This window comes from Podarcis raffonei, chromosome 2 (assembly GCF_027172205.1).
Source record: "Podarcis raffonei isolate rPodRaf1 chromosome 2, rPodRaf1.pri, whole genome shotgun sequence".
NCBI lineage: Eukaryota > Metazoa > Chordata > Lepidosauria > Squamata > Lacertidae > Podarcis > Podarcis raffonei.
In genome coordinates this window covers 107108760-107128113 of record NC_070603.1, presented here as the reverse complement: position 1 = coordinate 107128113, position 19354 = coordinate 107108760, and the positions used below count along the sequence as shown (strand labels likewise).

At 47.9% G+C, this 19354-nt stretch overlaps 1 protein-coding gene across 1 annotated transcript in view; it reads left to right on the top strand.

The window, feature by feature from the left end:
* The window catches only part of PLXNB1 (plexin B1), a 138279-nt gene that overhangs the window by 95552 nt on the left and 23373 nt on the right, over window positions 1–19354 (top strand). The window contains exons 15-23 of the mRNA XM_053378522.1: window positions 550–643; window positions 1423–1589; window positions 3653–3804; window positions 6467–6572; window positions 8339–8475; window positions 9959–10135; window positions 12557–12725; window positions 14067–14309; window positions 16821–16997. Of these exons, the coding sequence (XP_053234497.1) occupies window positions 550–643; window positions 1423–1589; window positions 3653–3804; window positions 6467–6572; window positions 8339–8475; window positions 9959–10135; window positions 12557–12725; window positions 14067–14309; window positions 16821–16997 (1422 nt within the window). The remainder of the gene's footprint in view (window positions 1–549; window positions 644–1422; window positions 1590–3652; window positions 3805–6466; window positions 6573–8338; window positions 8476–9958; window positions 10136–12556; window positions 12726–14066; window positions 14310–16820; window positions 16998–19354) is intronic.

The following is a 19354-nucleotide window of genomic DNA, read 5'->3' as shown; positions in this document are numbered from 1 at the left end:
TGACCAATGGAGGAAGGATTTCTGGAGGGAGGAGGAGCCAGTTCTCAGCAGGTCCTAGCAAGGCTGATTGAGTGGCCCATCCTCTCTCCCTTTGGGATATTAAAAAGAAATCAGAAGATCAGGCTAAAGCCACATTTTTAGAAGCCCCAGTTGAAACAGCAGTGGTAAAACTAACAGGAAAGCAACTTTTAAAAAGCCCACCCAGAAAGTCATCCTCTGAAGGCCTGCTGAAATGATGGTTTTATTAAACCCACCCAAAAGCAGGAAGAAGGACCACCAGACCTCTACAAGGAGGAGGCTCTCCATAACTCTACGAGGTCTCCTTCTGCCTGCTAATGCCACAGAGTCTGGAGGTCCAAGAAAAGTAATATTCTCTTATTAAAACCTTCTGAAGGCAAACTTACGATTTGCACAGCTGAACTATCCCCCCTTCCCTTATTTTGCTAAGGTGAAGGCAATCCTGCATTCCACGGAGCTGGGCTGCGGTGACTCTCCCAGCTCTATGTAATACCGATTTATTTATTTGTTTGCCTTTGGTCTCTCTTTCAGTACAGCTACTCAGCCCCCCAGCTGGAATTCAGTGCCGTGATTTTTGTGCAGCGGAAGAGGCGCCTGCGTGTGGACAGCGTCGATGATCTCCACGGTACAGGAAACAGGGAGAATCGTGGGGGTTCTGGAGCTGGTAAAAGGGGGAGACAGGGAATCACTGCAACTTTAGGTCAGTCTTCCCCAACCTGGTGCCCGCCAGATGATTTGAGCTGCAGCTGCAATCATCTCCACCTAGCACAGCAGCCATGGCCGATGGGAGTTGCAGATCCAGTTGCATACTGCTCTGCCGTTAGGCAAACTGGGGCGGCCGTCTCAGGTGGCAGAAAGCCCCCCAGTGGCAGCCCTGTGTAGAAGCAGCGCCGGTATCTCATGTGATCCTGCCCGAAATTGGCACCGGTGCCAATGCTGCTTCTCCACCAGGGCCTGAGGCTGCAAGGAGCGTGGAGAAGCTGTGCTGGCAGTCATAGGTACGGCAGCGGGAGTGGCAGCCAGGACAAGGTGAAACAGGACATGTTTCCCCTGCCCTACAATGCAGGAATTGCAGCTAAAGCATCCCTGGCAGATGGCCACCCATTCTCTGCTTTAAAATCCCCAAGGAAGGAGAGCCCACCACATCCCGAGGGAGTCCGTTCCACTTTCAGAAGAGTCTTCCTGGTGTTTAGCCAGAATCTCTTGTAATTTGAATCCATTGAGTCCTATCTTCTGGGGCGAGCAAAGAGGGAGGGAAGGAATCTGATACCCCCACACCTGGGCTTCTTTTATGCCCCTTTGTCTGCATAGCCTAATTTTCTTATCCAGAGGACTGTGCTAGCAGGGACTCACCCTTGCCCCCCCCCTCTCTCTCTCTCTCTCTCTCTCTCTTGTTCTCTGCAGTGACCCTGTACAATTGTTCTGTGGGGCACTTGGACTGCAGCCGCTGCCAGACGGCTGATGCCAAGTACGGCTGCGTGTGGTGCAGTGGGGAGCAGCCCAGCTGCCTGTTCCGCGACTCCTGCAAAGAAGATGTGGCGGACACATGCCCGGCTCCCCTGATTCACGCCGTGAGTAACAGTGCGGTGGGGTGGGAGCCAGGCGTTTGTCGGAGAAACCCGGGAGGGATCCAGGATGGTCCCAAGTGGCCCGACGAGGGTAGCCAAGGCTGCGATTGAAGTGGTGGGCGGCTACTTTCGACGTGGGGAATTTGATGTGCGGGAAAGCAGCTGGCTTTCTCCGCAGAGGGAGAATGGCATGGATCCCTGCCCATTTTCTGCAGCCTGGCGTTGAGGAGTGTAGGCGGCTGCCTCGTTTCAGCCAAACTCTGTCCGCCTTAGGTGTTATGGACTGGCTGGATGCAGAGGAGAGGTGGGAGGCAACAGCTGGGGAAACCCTAGGAGAGGAAGGCTCTGAGTCTGGGGAATGGTGGTGCAATGATGATGATGAGTGGTCAGAGGGAGAAGAGGGAGCAGACTAGGAGGAGGTGGTGTCAGAAGCTGAAGGGGCGACAGGGTTTAGTGAGCAGGAAGAGGCTGTGGCAGAGAGCAGTCCAGAAGCAGAGGCAGAAGCAGAGGCTGGGGAGGAAGAGGGCCAAGAGGCAGAGATGAGTCAGGCTGCTGAAGAAGCCAGGGTCTCCCCGCCTCCTGCTGTGACCAGCTCCCCTCCACCCGGTCTCCCAGAACCCATGGAGGTATGAAGAGGGTGGAGCAGAAACAGACAAGGCAGAGTCTAAAATTGCTTGGGAAGGACCTGGGGGAGGAGGTGACTTAAGAGAGCTGTGGGAAGGCAAGGACCTTCCATCCTCGCAACTGCCTCATCAGGGCATGACATAGTGGGAAGAGCTGCTGGGCTCACTAGGCCTGAGGTGTTTAGTTTCTTTGAATAATCCTCATTGACACCTTGCGAGTTATTGCTGACCTGCTTTATAGTGTCCTGGGAATAGTGACTTTTGTGATTCCAACCAATCAGGGATCATGGAGTGAATGAGACGACGTTGCAACGGCACTACATAGGGAATCAGATTGGGAGGCATCGCTCTCACTTAGGGCTAACAAAGCTAATTGTGCGTGACGGTGATGCTTCCTTTCAGAGGGGTGATCCCAGCCAATCAGGGATCACATGCCGAATGGAATTTCATCACAATAGCCAGTCAAATTTGGCTACTACCTGATTATGTCGCAAGGGGCAAAGGATGCCAAGTTAGAATGGGGGCAGTGTTGGCTGAATTAGCAAGCACTTTCAAGTCTTGCCTCATTGGTCACCAAAAGAATTGCTGTTTTAGGAAGCTGCGGAAAACGTTCACAAAAGTTCACCCTCCTTTCAACTCAGCCCAATGCACTGCTTTATGAAGGGTGGTGCTAATTCTTGGGTTCAGGAAGCTGAGTCTGGTGTACAAAGCGCATGTGCAAAATATAATTTATGGAGAGCAGCCACATAAGTATTTTTATTTCATTTTTTGCCTGCAGAATGAATGTGGGGCAGGATAAGAGACCTGCTCATGTGGATTTATCATGAGAAGCATCTCTGAGACCCCGTAATCAGGGAATAGTTTCCCCAGCTCCCTTGTGTGTGTTTGCAAGGGATTATAGGAGTAACCTTGAAGAGAGGAATCAATACCATTTAAATTTTAAAAGAAGGGCAATCTTTGCAGAGGAAGTAGGTCTTGGAAGATGAACTTCGGCAGAGGCTTAATGAATAGAGGGCAGAGTGGAGGTGAAGGCTCCGGAGAGCAGCACAGAGACAAAACACGTAGAGCGTGGGAGAGGAAGATGAAAGGCAGAGGCGCCTGTGCTGGAGATAAGCTCATGCCGATAGCAAGAGATGAGAAGAGCAATCTAGGGCAGAGAAGTGGAGAATTTTAAGCATTAACGTTTGAGTCCTGAAAAGCTGGCGATAGAAATGTTAACATGTGAGCCTGGTATCATTTCCCAAGGTCTTGTTATGCGCCGCACCACCAAAAGAGGTTTAATTAGTGGGAACACAAGGCAGGGCCTTTTGGTTTGAAAGCTCCCTAGTTTTAAGATTCCCCTCCCTATGGAGGTTTTTTTTTTTTTTAACCTGGCACCAAAAACATCTGCATTCTCCCTGGCTCTTAATTTGACATGGATGGTTTTCACTCTGTCCTTCTCAGGTTTATCCCTTAACTGGGCTGGTTGAAGGGGGTACCAGAATCACCATCACCGGCTCAAACCTTGGTCAGAAGCACCAGGACATTGCTGGGAGAGTCACCGTGGCCGGAATCCCCTGTGAGGTCGATGCTCTGGTGTATGAGATCTCCAGCAGGTAAGTGGCTTTCCCAGGGGTTCACAGGAGGGAGCTGATACTTGGCTCTCCAGCATGACCTAGGCAGCAACAGGTGGAAATTTCCATTCTCCCCCCTCTTTAAAAAAAGATAGCAGTGCTTTGGGAAAGAAAATGCTCTCTCTTCAAGCCAGATCCTTCTAATTCCACTGCGTTGGCATCGAATGGTAGCTTTGGCACAAGCGGCTTCTTCCGAGGATCAGTCCCAGAGAGGAAAGGCAGGCTAAAAGACTGCAGGACGGGTGTTTAGTGGGAAGGAAACAGGAACTGACAGGTTCAAGGAAGTGTAAGATATATACCATCAAGAAACCCCAATCCCCACCTTAGGGCAAGCTTTCAGGCAGCCTTCTAATGCCTTCTGGCCAATAAGGGAACAGAACTGCCAAATTACTCTCAGCACTCTTGGTTGGGTTGTTGTAAGTTGCTTCGGGTTGCCTTGGGTGAGATAAAACGAGTAACAAATTCAATTATTATTATTAATAAGAGTAATAGTAGCGCTGCCTTGCGCCATGTTAATTGGGCAAGGTTGACACCCGATTATCCTGCGATTCACTCCCCATTGATTTGACTGCCTCCTAATCTCTTGAAGTTGCATTTCGGAGAAAGAAATCTGCAAAAAAATCTTAGTGGAGAAGCCTTGATAGTTGACGCTGTTAGCTACCAAAGGGACAAAGAGGAAGGGAGGTTTAGCAGGGGTGGCCAAACTTTTCTCAAAGAGGGCCAGATTTGATGAAGTAGACATCTGTTAGGGCTGACCAAAGTTGTTCAGCTTTTTTTAGGATTTCCCCCCAAAGTTGTTCACCTTTTTTTAGGGTTGAAGTTGTTCAGTTGTTGAGTATTTTACGATTTTACTCCAATGAATAGACTGCCGGGGGGGGGGGCCGAATTAGGCCCCCAAAATGGACTTTGGACATGCCTGGTTTATAGGGTTAACAAAACAACAAAAAACAAACCTATGGTCATGTAAATCATCCTCAATAAACACACGAGACGTAACCGGCTATATTCTTAGATAAATAAGGTATACTATTCATTGTATCAAACTTCAACAGAAGTAACTCATAAAGTTCAACAAACGAACAAAGCAGAAGACCCAGTGGATCAGATCATTCTCTACTCAGTTCATGCATCAGGTCCATCTGTGTAATAGTGTCTATTCCACCTGTCTGTTCATAAAGTCCAAACAATCCACATGAAAGGTTGTTACAGTTCCACAAAACCCTTTCACAGAGTCTAACGGGACTGTCTAACCTTTCATGTGGATTGTTTGGACTTTATGAACAGACAGGTGGAATAGACAATATTACACAGATGGACCTGATGCATGAACTGACTAGAGAATGATCTGATCCACTGGGTCTTTTGCTTTGTTCGCTTGTTGAACTTTATGAGTTACAGTAGTACCTCAGGTTACATACGCTTCAGGTTAGAGACTCCACTAACCCAGAAATATTTCCTCAGGTTAAGAACTTTGCTTCAGGATGAGAACAGAAATCGTGCGCCAGCGGTGCAGCAGCAGGAGGCCCCATTAGCTAAAGTGGTGCTTCAGGTTAAGAACAGTTTCAGGTTAAGTACGGACCTCCAGAATGAATTAAGTGCTTAACCTGAGGTACCACTGTACTTCTGTTGGAATTTGATACACTGGTTTATAGGGTTGGCAGGTGCGTCTTATTGAACATTAACAGTGTGGCATGGTTCTGGTCCGTTCTGATCTTGACGCAGTGGAGACATCGGCACTGATCACGCCCATCTGCCATGCAGAGTGCAAGGATTCTGTTCTGTGTTGACTCTGAGCCGTCTCCTAAGCTGGTGTCTGTCTGAGGGGCCCAAGAGGAAAGGGATAATAAAGGAACTTGCCTGAAGTGCTTCCTCTAGACCGAAAATGAGGTTGATGAAAAGCAGTACATAGAATGACGGAACTGGTAGGTGCCCAGAGACAAGTCGCTGTGCATCAGGAATGCCACCCCCCCAAAAAAAATCCCCATAATCAAACAGCAACCTTGTGCGATCTGTACCACCATCTGTTAGGTAAAGGTAAAGGGACCCCTGACCATTAGGTCCAGTCGTGACCGACTTTGGGGTTGCGGCGCTCATCTCACTTTATTGGCCGAGGGAGTCAGCGTACAGCTTCCGGGTCATGTGGCCAGCATGACTAAGCCACTTCTGGTGAACCAGAGCACAGAAACGCCGTTTACCTTCCCACCGGAGCAGTACCTATTTATCTACTTGCACTTTGACATGCTTTCGAACTGCTAGGTTGGCAGGAGCAGGGACCGAGCAACGGGAGCTCACCCCGTCGCGGGGATTTGAACCGCCGACCTTCTGTTCGGCAAGTCCTAGGCTCTGTGGTTTAACCCACAGCACCACCTGTGTCCCTTGCCACCGTCTGTTGGCGCTGCAGAAAAGTGCTTTGCACAGCTCACTCTCTCCCAGGTGGCTCACGCGAACGGGCCAAGCCACGTAGGGCAGAGGAAGCGGGGGAAATCATTTGGCGCCGCGACTGTTCAGGCGGGTGACATCTCCTCCTTCCCAGGCCGAGAGCTAAAAGTGCCCCCCCTCTCATTAACTCAGGTTTAGAGCAGCCCATGTGGTGCACCTTGGTGGGGGATTCTTCTCCATCCTCTCTTCTGCCCTTGTCCTGCAGTATCGTGTGCACCACGGGCGGAAGCGGCGTGGAGAGGTCTGGGCACGTGGTCGTGGAGGTTCCCGGAGGAGGACAGGGAGTTTCTGGACATGTGTTTACTTACCAGGTAAGGGGGCCCCTGTCTCTGGACAGCAACTCCCAGGCTAGAGCTGTCTGGTTGCAAGAACGCACGTGGCCTGCCAGATAAAAAGAGGAAGTCCTTCCTCCCCATAATAGTGAAGGAATATACCGTATTTTTCTGCCTATAAGACGCTCCCATGTATAAGATGCCCCCTATTTTGGGGGGGACTCCGATTTAAGAAAATGGGGGGAAATGTATCCGTGTATAAGACACCCCCAAATTTTTGACATTATTTTTTAGGGGGAAAACCTAGTCTTATACACGGAAAAATCCGGTATGTTGTGATGTCGACATGCTGCACGTTTCCCCAGTACCGCTTGCAGGAACCAGGAAACTCACAATGCAGTGAGACATCGTGGTCCTATTCATGCATGCTCCACACATACAGTAAACATGATTAGGGAGAGGGACCATGCTCTGCTAGCTCTGGCGTCAGCAACACATTGCGTGGGGCATGTAATAATGATGATGATGATGATGATGATGATGATTTATTCATAACCCACCTATCTGGCTGAGTTTCCCCAGCCACTCCGGGCGGCTCCCAACAGAATATTAAAAACACAATAAAACATCAAACATTAAAAGCTTCCCTAAACAGGGCTGCCTTCAGATGTCTTCTAAAAGTCAGATAGTTGTTTATTTCCTTGACATCTGGAAGGGCATTCCACAGGGCAGGTGCCACTACCGAGAAGGCCCTCTGTCTGATTCCCTGTAACCTCACTTCTCGCAGTAAGGGAACCTCCAGAAGGCCCTCGGAGCTGGACCTCCGTGTCCGGGCTGAACAATGGGGGTGGAGACGTTCCTTCAGGTATACTGGGCCAAGGCCGTTTAGGGCTCTAAAGGTCAGCACCAACACTTTGAATGTAAATAGGAGTGCCTTTGTGCACAGAACACCCTGGTTGCGTAGAGCAGCCACATCAGGAGCAGGTAGCATTTTTCAGCTTGAGGGCTGCATTCCTTTCCAGGCCACCGCCCAGGGGCCACATGCCAGCGGTGGGTGGGGCCAGAAGCAAAAGTGAGTGGATCAGTAAATATTAGTTTACCCATGTAAAGGGACCATCAAGGGCACATTTTAGTCAGGCAAGAGACTTGAGGAGGGTGCAGAGCAAAGGCTGGCTAGGCAGTTGGCCTGGGGGAGAGTCCTGAGTGCTAGATAGAGAGGCCTGGAGGACCACATTAGGCCCATGGCCTGAGGTTCCCCAGAGCTCCTTTTTCCCACCCGTGGCCCTTACAAATGGACGGCTTTGCCACCAGCCCCTGAGAACCTGCTGCTCCGTATTTTCCCAGAAATGGTTGCCAGAAAAGTTTTTGTTTCCTGAGCAGCAAGTTGCATAAGCAGCTAAAGAGCTGCAAGCACAGCATATGCCTGAAGTCATCCTTTTTCGGCAGTGTTAAAAAATGCCACCGGTCTGAAGGGGACACAGCCTCATCTAGCCGGGCTCCTCTTCACATTTCTATAAGAGAAGGCTCCCCGTGACTGCTAGAAACAATGGCTATGTTCTGCCTCCGCTTTCAGAGGCCTCTGAACACCTATTTCTGGGAATCTCTGGTGGGGAGAACTGCTCTTGTGATCGGGTCTTGCTTGCTGGCTTCCCAGGGGTGCCAACAGGACGCTGGACAAGATGGGCCATTCGGCCTCCTCCTTGCACTCTCCTGCGATGTGCAGCCCAAGCCAGGAGTGTTGTTCCCTGCCTCTTGAATTCCTTTGGCTGAATGTTCCTTCTTTCCTTCCTCTCCCTTTTGCTCAGAACCCAGAGCTGAAGTCCATTTACCCAACACGAGGCCCCAAGGCTGGAGGAACCTGCCTCACACTGACGGGATCCAAGCTGCTGACTGGCAACCCCAGCAAAATCAGCATTCTGGTCGGACGCTTCCCCTGCTATATGTAAGAAACGGCGCCAGGCAGCGGGCTGCTGCTCCAACACCCTCCCCCCAGGCTATTTGCTCAGGGTGGTCATTGATTTGGATTATTGGGACATAGCCCCCGACACGTTTTTCTAGGTTGTAGGGGCATTGTAAGCCATGGCATAGCTGTCAAGCGTCCCTTATTTGGCGGGACAGTCCCTTATCCTAGCGCCGTGTCCCACTGCTGTCCCTTATTGATGATGCCCCTTAAATTTCCTGGGTTTCAAAGGAAGCAGCTCCTCTCCCTCCCTCCCTCCCTGCCGGCCAGGGAGGCTCCAACTGTGTTGCTTGGCTGCGTTGCTCACCCATTAAGAAGTCTGAGAACGACTGGGGGGGTGGAGCTTGCATGCCTTGTGCCGATCAAATCGGCTGCATTGCCTGGGGACTCGCTTTTGCTCAGCGCTTCCCAGCGGAGAGGTGATGGTGGTTTTCCTTGAGGCTTCAGGCTTCGTTTGGCTGCTGGCTGGGCTTTCTGCCTTTGGCTCGAAGGGGCTCAGAAGTTGAACATACCTGTGCTTGGAAAACCCCTTATTTTGGCTGCTGATCCCTTATTTTTTAGGCTGCTGGTCCCTTATTTTCAAATCTGTAAGTTGACAGCTATGAGCCATGGGGACCCTCTGTCATAGGCCAGAGTTTGCTTTGGGTCAGCATTTTCAGAATAGTTCCAAGGTAGAGTTGGGGAACCTGCAGCCTCCTTAGATGTTGGTTTCCATTGGCCGTACAGACTGCTTCTGCTGGGGAATCCAACAGGTTCTGGAAGGGTCACAAGTTCACCATCCCTGTTTTAAGGTAACATCACCCTCTTAACAAGGAAAAACAGGTGTACAGTGGTACCTCAGGTTACATATGCTTCAGGTTACATACACTTCAGGTTACAGACTCCGCTAACCCATAAATAGTGTTTCAGGTTAAGAACTTTGCTTCAGGATGAGAACAGAAATCGTGCGCCAGCGGTGCAGCAGCAGGAGGAGGTCCCATTAGCTAAAGTGGTGCTTCAGGTTAAGAACAGTTTCAGGTTAAGTACGGACCTCCGGAACGAATTAAGTACTTAACCTGAGGTACCACTGTACTTCTACCTGCTCAGGAATGAGGAAGAAAGCAGCAATTTCCCTGTCGTTACTAGCCAGATAGTAACATATTTCTGGAGAAATAAGGAAGAGGCCTTTCACCAGGTCAGATCATTGGGTGCCCTCCTCACCTCCTTTGGGTGGGGCCTGATAGTTTGGAGGCTGAGGCCTAGGCAAAACAACAACAACTAGCAATGGACTACAACTCCCATCATCCCCAACCACAGCTTAGCCCAAGGCGGTCAGGAACAATGGCAACTGTAGTCCAACAGTTCCTGGGAACCCAAGGCTGAAGAGCACTAGTTTAGAATAGATTTTCTAGGCGAGTGGCTGACTATATACGATATTTAAATTGAAACCAGCCTCTTTTCTCTTTCTCTCTCTCGCCCCCACAAGTCATTCTGAAGTACAAGAGAAGGAGCTTCAGTGCCTGACTAGCGCCAGTAACGCATCTGTGGAACTCAACGTCACAGTCAAGTACGGGGATCAGGAACGGAGTTTGGAGTACCCCCGCTTCAAATACACCCTGGACCCCAACATCACGTATGCAGAACCAGCCAAGAGTTTCCAGAGGTAAATGACTTCTCTGTCCCTGTCCCCGCCAAGACAAGTTTGTAAGGCGATTTTAAAATTTTTATGTTTTTAGAAAAATTATCGAGTCTTTGACCGCTTGGTTTCTCGCTCCACCTACCTGGAATGGTCCTCCATCACTTCGGTATTATCAGACCACCCTTCCTTTGCCTTCGGCAGCTACCCCCACCTTGTGGGAACGGGGAGGAGGAAGAGGAAAATGGGACTGATAAATGCAAAAGACAGATACCCAGAGAGAACTTGCTGCAAGACAGACCCAAAAAAGAAAATAACAGAACACCTCTAGTCATCACATACAGCTCCCAAGTTAAAACAGTACAACGCATCATCAGAGATCTACAACCTCTCCTGGACAATGATAGTTCTCTTTCTCAAGCTCTGGGAGGAAGACCTTTCATTGCCTACAGACAGCCACCCAATCTTAAACAACTCCTAACCCACAATAATACTACAACCAGACGTAACACGGACACTGGCACCAGAGCTTGCAATAAACCCAGATGCCAACTTTGCTGCCACATACACCCAGACAACACCATTACTGGCCCCAACAACATCACACATACCATCTCGGGACTATTTAATTGCTCATCGTCTAACATTGTATATGCCATCAAATGCCAACAGTGTCCTTCAGCTCTCTATATTGGACAAACAGGCCAAACCTTACGCCAAAGAATAAACGGACATAAATCGGACATCAAGAATCACAAGACAGAGAAACCAGTAGGAGAACACTTCAATCTCCCAGGACATTCTATACAAGATCTCAAAGTAGCTGTTTTACTACAAAGGAATTTCAGAAATAGACTGGAAAGAGAAACTGCTGAATTGCAACTCATTACCCAACTTAAAACCATGGAGAGACCTGGTCTGAACAAAGACATTGGATTCTTATCTCATTATACATGACAAAGCCATTTTTCACCTTCTCATCCCTTGCTTTTTCCTGTAAGACCTATTGCAGTCGTTAAGAGTCGTCAACAGGCTCATCACAGCTATCTGCCAATCACCCATTCCCACCACCCTTCTGAGTAATACCCCTCCCCACCTTCTCACTTTATAGAAGGATCTGGCAACTTCTGTTTCAGTGTATCTGAAGAAGTGTGCATGCACACGAAAGCTCATACCAAGAACTAACTTAGTTGGTCTTTAAGGTGCTACTGGAAGGAAAAATTTTTTTTTGTTTTGACTATGGCAGACCAACACGGCTACCTATCTGTAAATGCAAAAGCCGTTTAATCAATGCAATCACAGTTTAAAAAACCAGCAAGCTTGGAAATTTGTTTGCCTCTAAAGCAGTTCTCAGTGTGGTGTGCCACAGGCAGGAGAGGGAGGCAAGATTCAAGGGTGATCAAGATTATATTTTGGGAATGATTCGTGTTCTTATGTAGTTGTGTTATTTTATACTTCCTGGATTCCCCGTGATCATATTATAAAGCAGTTGTGTTATACATTATAAATCAAACATGGCTAGGAGTCGTTTCTTTTTGTTTTCCAATGTGTTTCTTACCAATGCATATATTCAGAGCAAATTCTTATTCAGAAAGTGTGGCCCAGAGAAAAAGGTTTGAGAACGACTGCTTAAAGGTGTCACGAGACTCTGTTGTTTTGGCTGCAGTGCAGGCTTAACATGGCTGCTGCTCTGGAGATCTGTATTTAGACAGGATAACTTACAAGGGACGTGGGTGGTGCTGTGGTCTAAACCACTAAGCCTCTTGGGCTTGCTGATCGAAACGTTGGCGGTTCGAATACACGCGATGGGGGTGAGCTCCTGTTGCTCTGTCCCAGCTCCTGCCAACCTAGCAATTTAAAGCACACCAGTAGATAAGTAGATACCGCTGTGCTGGGAAGGTAAAAGGCCTTTCCGTGCACTCTGGTTTCCCGTCACGGTGTCCCGTTGCACCAGAAGTGGTTTAGTCCTGCTGGCCGCATGACCCGAAAAGCTGTCTGTGGACAAACACCGGAAAGCGAGATGAGCGCTGCAACCTCATAGTTGCCTTTGACTGGACTTAACCATCCAGGGGTCCTTTACCTTTTACCTTACAAGGCCTGTCAGCTTCCCAAAGTTGCCTGACGGCACACTGTGATCAGGAAAGCGATCGGCTGCAGGAAGCTGGTGGGTTTGTAGAGAGAGGTAAGACCAATGGGCCATACAGCTCAGTATTGCCTACTCTGGCCAGCAGTGGCTCTCCAGCTTTTCAGGCAAGAATCTTCCTTTGCCCTACCTGGAGATGCCAGATGTTGAAACTGGGACCTTCTGAATGAAAAGCAGGGGCTTTTCCACTGAGCCACAGCATTTGCCTCAAAGGGCAAATCCTGAAGCTGCAGGCCCTCAGATCTGCACTGGTTGTAGTCACTAACGTACGTGTGTGTGTGTGTGTGTGTGTGTATATATTTCAGTGGTGGGAGAGAGATCCGAGTTCGTGGGCACAACCTCGATGTCGTGCAGTGGCCCAAAATCCGCGTCACGGTTTCTCCGCTGGAGCGCCGGCGCAGGGGCTTGGGCAGGTGGCGCAGGATTATTCCGGATACAGAATGCCCTGAGAATGCCCTCTGCAGCGTCCAACAAGTAGGTTTGCCCGTGCAATGCTCGGCAATGTGTTGTTCTGTTCTAAGCTACCGGTGTGAGGGATCTGCGGCTGCCTCAGTTTGCAAACTAAAGGGTAGCGAAAACGGGTCCATTTAGTATTATTGCAATACACTTCTCATTTCAGGCCCTAGTGGTGTTTTGGATTTCCCCCTTTTTAATACCAAAGCGTTTTGGGGACAGGACTTATTCATTTCCTTTGGATTCTACCCTTCTTCTAAGGACCTCGGGGTGGTGAACATGTTTTCTTTTTCTTTTTTTCAAATAATATTTATTATTTTCAGTAGATACCCAAACTCAAACTCTTTGGGAATCCAAAGGGTGTATAATCTAACTTGTTCTGTTTTTATTTTGTTTGGATATTTGTATGAAAATTGGGGAAATCGTGGAAGGGAATTTAGGCTGACTTTAGAAAAAGGTTTAAAGAATAAGCAATGATGTATAAATATGAAGTCTATAAGGCAAAATTGGTTTTTTAGAAAAAGGAACTAAATATAAAAAGGTTTAAAAATAGGGATAAGAGCTTGTTGAACCAACAATCTGACCTGGAATACAAGAGGGAGAGGTGTGGGGAAGTCAGGGAAATATGTTATAGAAAATAAGGATTGTGAACCGTATGTGTTTTTAATTTTTTTTTGTTGTTTCTTTTCTTTTTTTCTTCCTTTTTGATTTTTTATTGTAATACGGTGGAAAATTTTAATAAATATCATTTTAAAAAAAATAATATTATTTTCAGTAGATAAACATAGTAAAAAGAGAAAAGATTTATAATAATAAAGACAAACAAAAAATAAGAGAAAAAGATAAAAAAGAAAAAAGATACATACAACGTATTTCCACTTAATTAATTAAAATTAAGTACCATCCATCTTCATAAACATGGTGGTGAACATGTTTTCTCCCCACCCCCAGGAAAAAAAATTTGTTTATTCTTACAACAGCCCTGTGAAGAGAGAGAACGTGACTGGCCCAAGTTCACCCAGTGAACTTGAAGGCTGAACACAAACACACACACACAAAAACACCCTCACCTGGATCAAGCCAAAGACCTGTCTAGTCCCACATCCTGTTCTGAAAGTGACCAGTCAGAAGGGGAATTTGCACTTGGGTTTCCTCAAAGGTAGACTGGCTTTCGGCTTTGGTCTTGAGGAATTGGACAAGGGATGCCCCCAAGGTCTTCCGCAGAGAGTATCCAGCAGATGTTATTTTAGCAAGCTCCACTCCAGGGATTCCCTGTGCTCTGGGGTGTCCTTGTGAATGGGAGTGGGGTGTCTAGGAGAGAGGGGGGCCCAGCCGTTCACTCTCCTTTATTTCCGATCCTAGTTTGAAGAGCCCTGCGAGGTCAACTCCTCCAGCCTCATCCTGTGCAAAACGCCTGCCATTAAGCAGCTTTCTCCCTCCGTGCAAGTGAAGCTGGAGTTTGTCCTTGATAACCTCAGTTTCGACTTCAACACTGTGCATCCAAGCGGCTTCTCCTACGAGGTGGATCCCGTCCTGCACCCCCTTAATATGGATGACCACACCAAGCCCTATCGTCACAAGCCTGGAAGCGTCATCTCTGTGGAGGTAATGGGGCAGCCCCACCACGCAGGGAGCAGATACATCTGTCCCTTGTTTGTAGATTTTGGGTACTCCATATGGGTATAGACCACAACTCGTCTTCCAAGGTCCCTCCTAAGAAAGGTCTCATTCTGCATTCGTCTCTGCATACAAAAACGTTGTTATACGAAACCTCATGGAATATGCAGAAATGGGCGAAACGTACCGGAAGAATAAGAAATCAAGATAACAAACTTTTTATAAAAGAATGGAAATGGTTTATTGAATAGTTATAGATAAATTTTAAACAGATTAAAAGCATTGGCAGGATTATTGTAATAACCTGCAGTTACACAAGAGTATATATTTGCAGCATATAATTAAAGGATCGAGTGAAATGAATTTGGATATGCAGAAGGTATTAAAATAAAACGTTTAAGGAACCGCAGGAAAGGGGAGAAGGAAGTCAAATTTTGAAATGCTAAATTGATTGTAAAACTAATGAAATGTATAAACGTGAAAAGCATCAATAAAAACTTTAAAAATAATAATAATTCTGCATCCATCTAATCCCCCTATGCAATCTATCCATGACAGCAGCCACCTCCGTGTCTTGTGGCGGTGAGTTCCATAAGTTCATTATGCATTGTGCAAAGGCAGCAAGGTAGAAAGCGACAGGTGTGGTGTATGAATTCCTTCCTCTGTAATGCCCTACCTAATGTATGCTACCCAAAGGCCCTTCCCAGTTATGCCAACAGAAGTCACAATCTCTAGACTGTTTTTGGTGGGGAAGGGTCATAGCTAGTGGTAGAGTAGTTGCTTGGCATGTAGAAGGTTTAATAATAATAATAATAATAATAATAATAATAATAATAATATTTATTTGTTCCCCAGCCACTCTGGGCAGCTTCCAACAAAAGATTAAAAATACATTAAAATGTCACACATTGAAAACTTCCCTGAAGCTTCCCTGAAGCTGCCTTCAGATGTCTTGTAAATGCCGGGTAGTTGTTTATCTCTTTGACATCTGATGGGAGGGCGTTCCACAGGGCGGGCGCCACTGCTGAGAAGGCCCCTCTGCCTGGTTCCCTGTAGCTTTGCTTCTTGCAGTGAGGGAACCACCAGAAGGCCCTCGGCGCTGGACCTAAGTGTCCGGGCAGAACAATGGGGGTGGAGACGCTCCTTCAGGTATACTGGGCCGAGGCCATTTAGGGCTTTAAAGGTTAACACCAACACTTTGAATTGTGCTTGGAAATGTACTGGGAGCCAATGTTCTAGGTTCAATCCCCAGCATATCCAGGTAGGATTGTGGGAGACCCCCTGTTGAAACCCTGGAGAACTGCTGCCAGTTACTGTAGACGATACTGTGTGGCCAATGGACCAGTGTCACGAAATATAAAGCTCTGTCCTTTGTAAGTCACAAGACCTTTAAAGTTACATCTGTGCCTGTAACGACCCTTAACAATAGCACTATTTAATTTGGAAAGTGTTATGGGGTGCACTGATATAAAATAAATTGGCTCGGTTTGCATGCAGTGCCAAAACATGTTATAATGCAACTGTGGGGGTTCCTGGGGTTGAGACTGTGGACACTTGGCTCTTCCAGTCCTGCTGCTGCTGCTGTGAGCTAAACCAGTGTTTCCCAACCTTGGGCCTCCAGCTGTTTTTGGACTACAATTCCCATCATCCCTTGCCACTGGTCTTGCTAGTCAGGGATGTTGGGAGTTGTAGTTCAAAAACAGCTGGAGGCCCAAGGTTGGGAAACACTGATGTTGTCCAAACCTGGGCCCATAGTTTGTCTCCCCTCATAGTTAGCTGACTTCAGCTTTTTCGTATAGCTTTTACCATATGCTTTCGTGTACAATTGTTGTCAACCACTCTGGTATTTTTTAATGAATGGGGTATAGGGACGCGGGTGGCGCTGTGGGTTAAACCATAGAGCCTAGGGCTTGCCAATCAGAAGGTCGGTGGTTCGAATCCCTGTGACGGGGTGAGCTCCCGTTGCTCGGTCCCAGCTCCTGCCAACCTAGCAGTTCGAAAGCACGTCAAAGTGCAAGTAGATAAATAGGTACCGCTTCGGCGGGAAGGTAAACGGCGTTTCCGTGCGCTGCTCTGGTTCACCAGAAGCGGCTTAGTCCTGCTGGCCACATGACCCGAAAGCTGTACGCCGGCTCCCTCGACCAATAAAGTGAGATGAGCGCTGCAACCCCAGAGTCAGCCACGACTGGACCTAATGGTCAGGGGTCCCTTTACCTTTACCTTTATATAAATAATAAACAGCCACAAGCTATAAATGAAGAACAAACCTCAGTTACAGGCTATGGTTTATCTGGAGCAAGACAAACCACAAGTCTGCGTTCAGACAACACCCTAAGCCAAACCATCACTTCACTTCTCCAGTCCTGCCGCTGTTGTCAGCTAAACGGCGATATATATCAACACAAAACCGTGGCTTGGCTTAGCGTTGCGTGCAAACTGGGCTGCTGTGCGACAAAAACAGCTTGCTCTCACCTGACTGCCTTGGTTTCTTTCCTCCAGGGGGAAAACCTGGACCTGGCCATCTCCAAAGAGGAGGTGAAAGCCATGATCGGAGTTGGCGTCTGCTCGGTCAAGACCCTGACGAAGAACCACCTCTATTGCGAACCCCCCGCCGAGCAACCAGCTCCTCTGCACCGGGCCAAGCGGGAAGGCACAGACTCTTTGCCAGAGTTCACAGTAAGGGGTGGATATTGGCAACGGGAAGAACTCGAACCGGGATGGGGAGCGGGGTGGACTGTGAGGGAAAGGGAAGAGTTGGATAAGATGGCGGGGGGGGGGCACAGGGAACCTGGTGGGTGAAGGAAGGAATGCCTGATGGAAGAATTGCAGGGCTGGGAATTAGAACACAATAGGCCAGGACTGAGGAAAGGAAGGAAAAATAATTTTCTTCAGAGTTCCATCTGTAAGGAACTCTTGTGAGCCTAAAAGAGGGTGCATTGGAAAAAAGTTGTGTTGTGTTTTTTTTAAATGTAGTTATTAATAGTCTGTTTTGGGGCGTTGTGGGAAATTGTAGGGGGTGGAGAAAGCGGGTATAAATGGTGCTCTTTTGTTCCCTCATGGGATTAAAAGCAGTTGAAGTGGGTGGGTGGGATTTACTTCTGACAGAGGCTGTGGGAAGGAAGGGTGAAACAGGCCGTCTGAGAACAACAGCTCCCTTATCTTCAAAGTGGGCCTTGTGGAGCCGCCAATTAGCAAAACTGGAAGAAAAAAAACCACAGCAGAGACCCTTTTCGCCTGCTTCACATTTTGTAGCCAAATTTGCTTAAAACCTTTTGTTCTCTTGGATAGATAAAGTTGACATGCCTCTTAATATGTTATTTTATTTTATAAATGTATATCATTTTATTTTAAATGCAGGTTTTATTTATATTTTGCCTTTGGATTTTTTTTAGGTCAGCTTGTTCTTTTTTCAAGCTTCTAGCTTTTCCATATTATTTTAATGTGTGCATTTTATGTAAACCGCTTCGAGCTGCTGCTGCTGCTGCTGCTGCTGCTGCTGCTGCTGCTGCTGCTGCTGCTTCTTCTTCTTCTTCTTCTTCTTCTTCTTCTTCTTCTTCTTCTTCTTCTTCTTCTCCTTCTCCTCCTCCTCCTCCTCCTCCTCCTCCTCCTGCTTCTTCGATACAATTAGTGGTACGCACATTCTGTAAAATAAAATAAAATAAAATCATGGTGGCAGACCCTAGCAAGAATAGTACTCTATCGCTTTGTGGGCTGCTTCTTCAATTGCAGTTGGAAGCAAAATTTGACGAAGGTTTAATACCAAGAGGTTAAAAAGCAGCACAGCTTCTGAGCAGGAACGGCTATTTTTATCCAGCTCCCCTTTGCCAGTCACTCCCCTAATATACTGTGGTGGACTGAGGATCTCATCAGTAAAATGCGGTTTGCAGGGATATCACATAAAGCAGTGGTTGCCAAACATTTTTGGGTCACCGCCCCCCTTGGTTCCATAAACTCATCCCTTGTGCCCCTGCCCCTACCCTATAAAATTCATTATTCAGGTTTGCACAACCCACTAAGGACGATAACAGCACAATAGAATTCAAAACAGTAACAATCAATTGCACGTTGACTCGAAATCCAATTGAAATTATTTAGCTTAATTAATTCAGCAAAAATGGATGGGCTTGATCCAGTGACTTTTCAAAGTCGGAGACCCACTTACAACTCCAGGGGCCCCCTGCCACCCCCTCGCCTCTTGGCAGTACCGTCCTTTTTGGAAACAGGTCCTCTTTGGGACGCGGGTGGCGCTGTGGTCCAAACCACTGAGCCTCTTGGGCTTGCCGATCAGAAGGTCAACTGTTCAAATCCCTGCAACGGGGTGAGCTCCCATTGCTCCATCCCAGCTCCTGCCAACCTAGCAGTTTGAAAGCACACCAGTGCAAGTAGATAAATAGGTACCACTGTGGCGGGAAGGTAAACGCCGTTTCCATACGCTCTGGTTTCCGTCACGGTATCCCGTTGCGCCAGAAGCGGTTTAGTTCTGCTGGCCACATGACCCAGAAACCTGTCTGTGGACATACGCCGGCTCCCTTGGCCAGAAAGCGAGATGAGTGCCGCAACCCCATAGTCGCCTTTGACTGGGCTTAACTGTCCAGGGGTCCTTTACCTTTTACCTTTACCTCTTTGCAAACCACTGGCATAAAGTAACAGAGATAGAACTGATGGGGACCTTCTTGGGATAGTCACGAGAGAAGGTCCTCACTGACGCCGCTAATCATTCTGATTTGTGCAGAGCCCTATCCATCTGTTTGCTGTAGCCGCACATAAGCAATCGCATGAGAGGGAGCTGGCGGGGAGCATCTTGGCAGTCCCGTCTTCTTCCGGCGCCTTAACTTTATTCTGTGTACGGCCCTCCAGGAGCTTGAGGGTCGAAGGTCTGAAGTGAGGAGCCACCTCTCCACTTTCCTCTTTCACTGCAGTGGCTTGGACTACATGACCCTTAGGGTCCCTTCTAACTCTATGATTCCTGTTGCGCAGTCAGGTTTTTGTAACTGCGCAGGAATCATGGAGGCTCCCCACTTCGGACCTTTGCC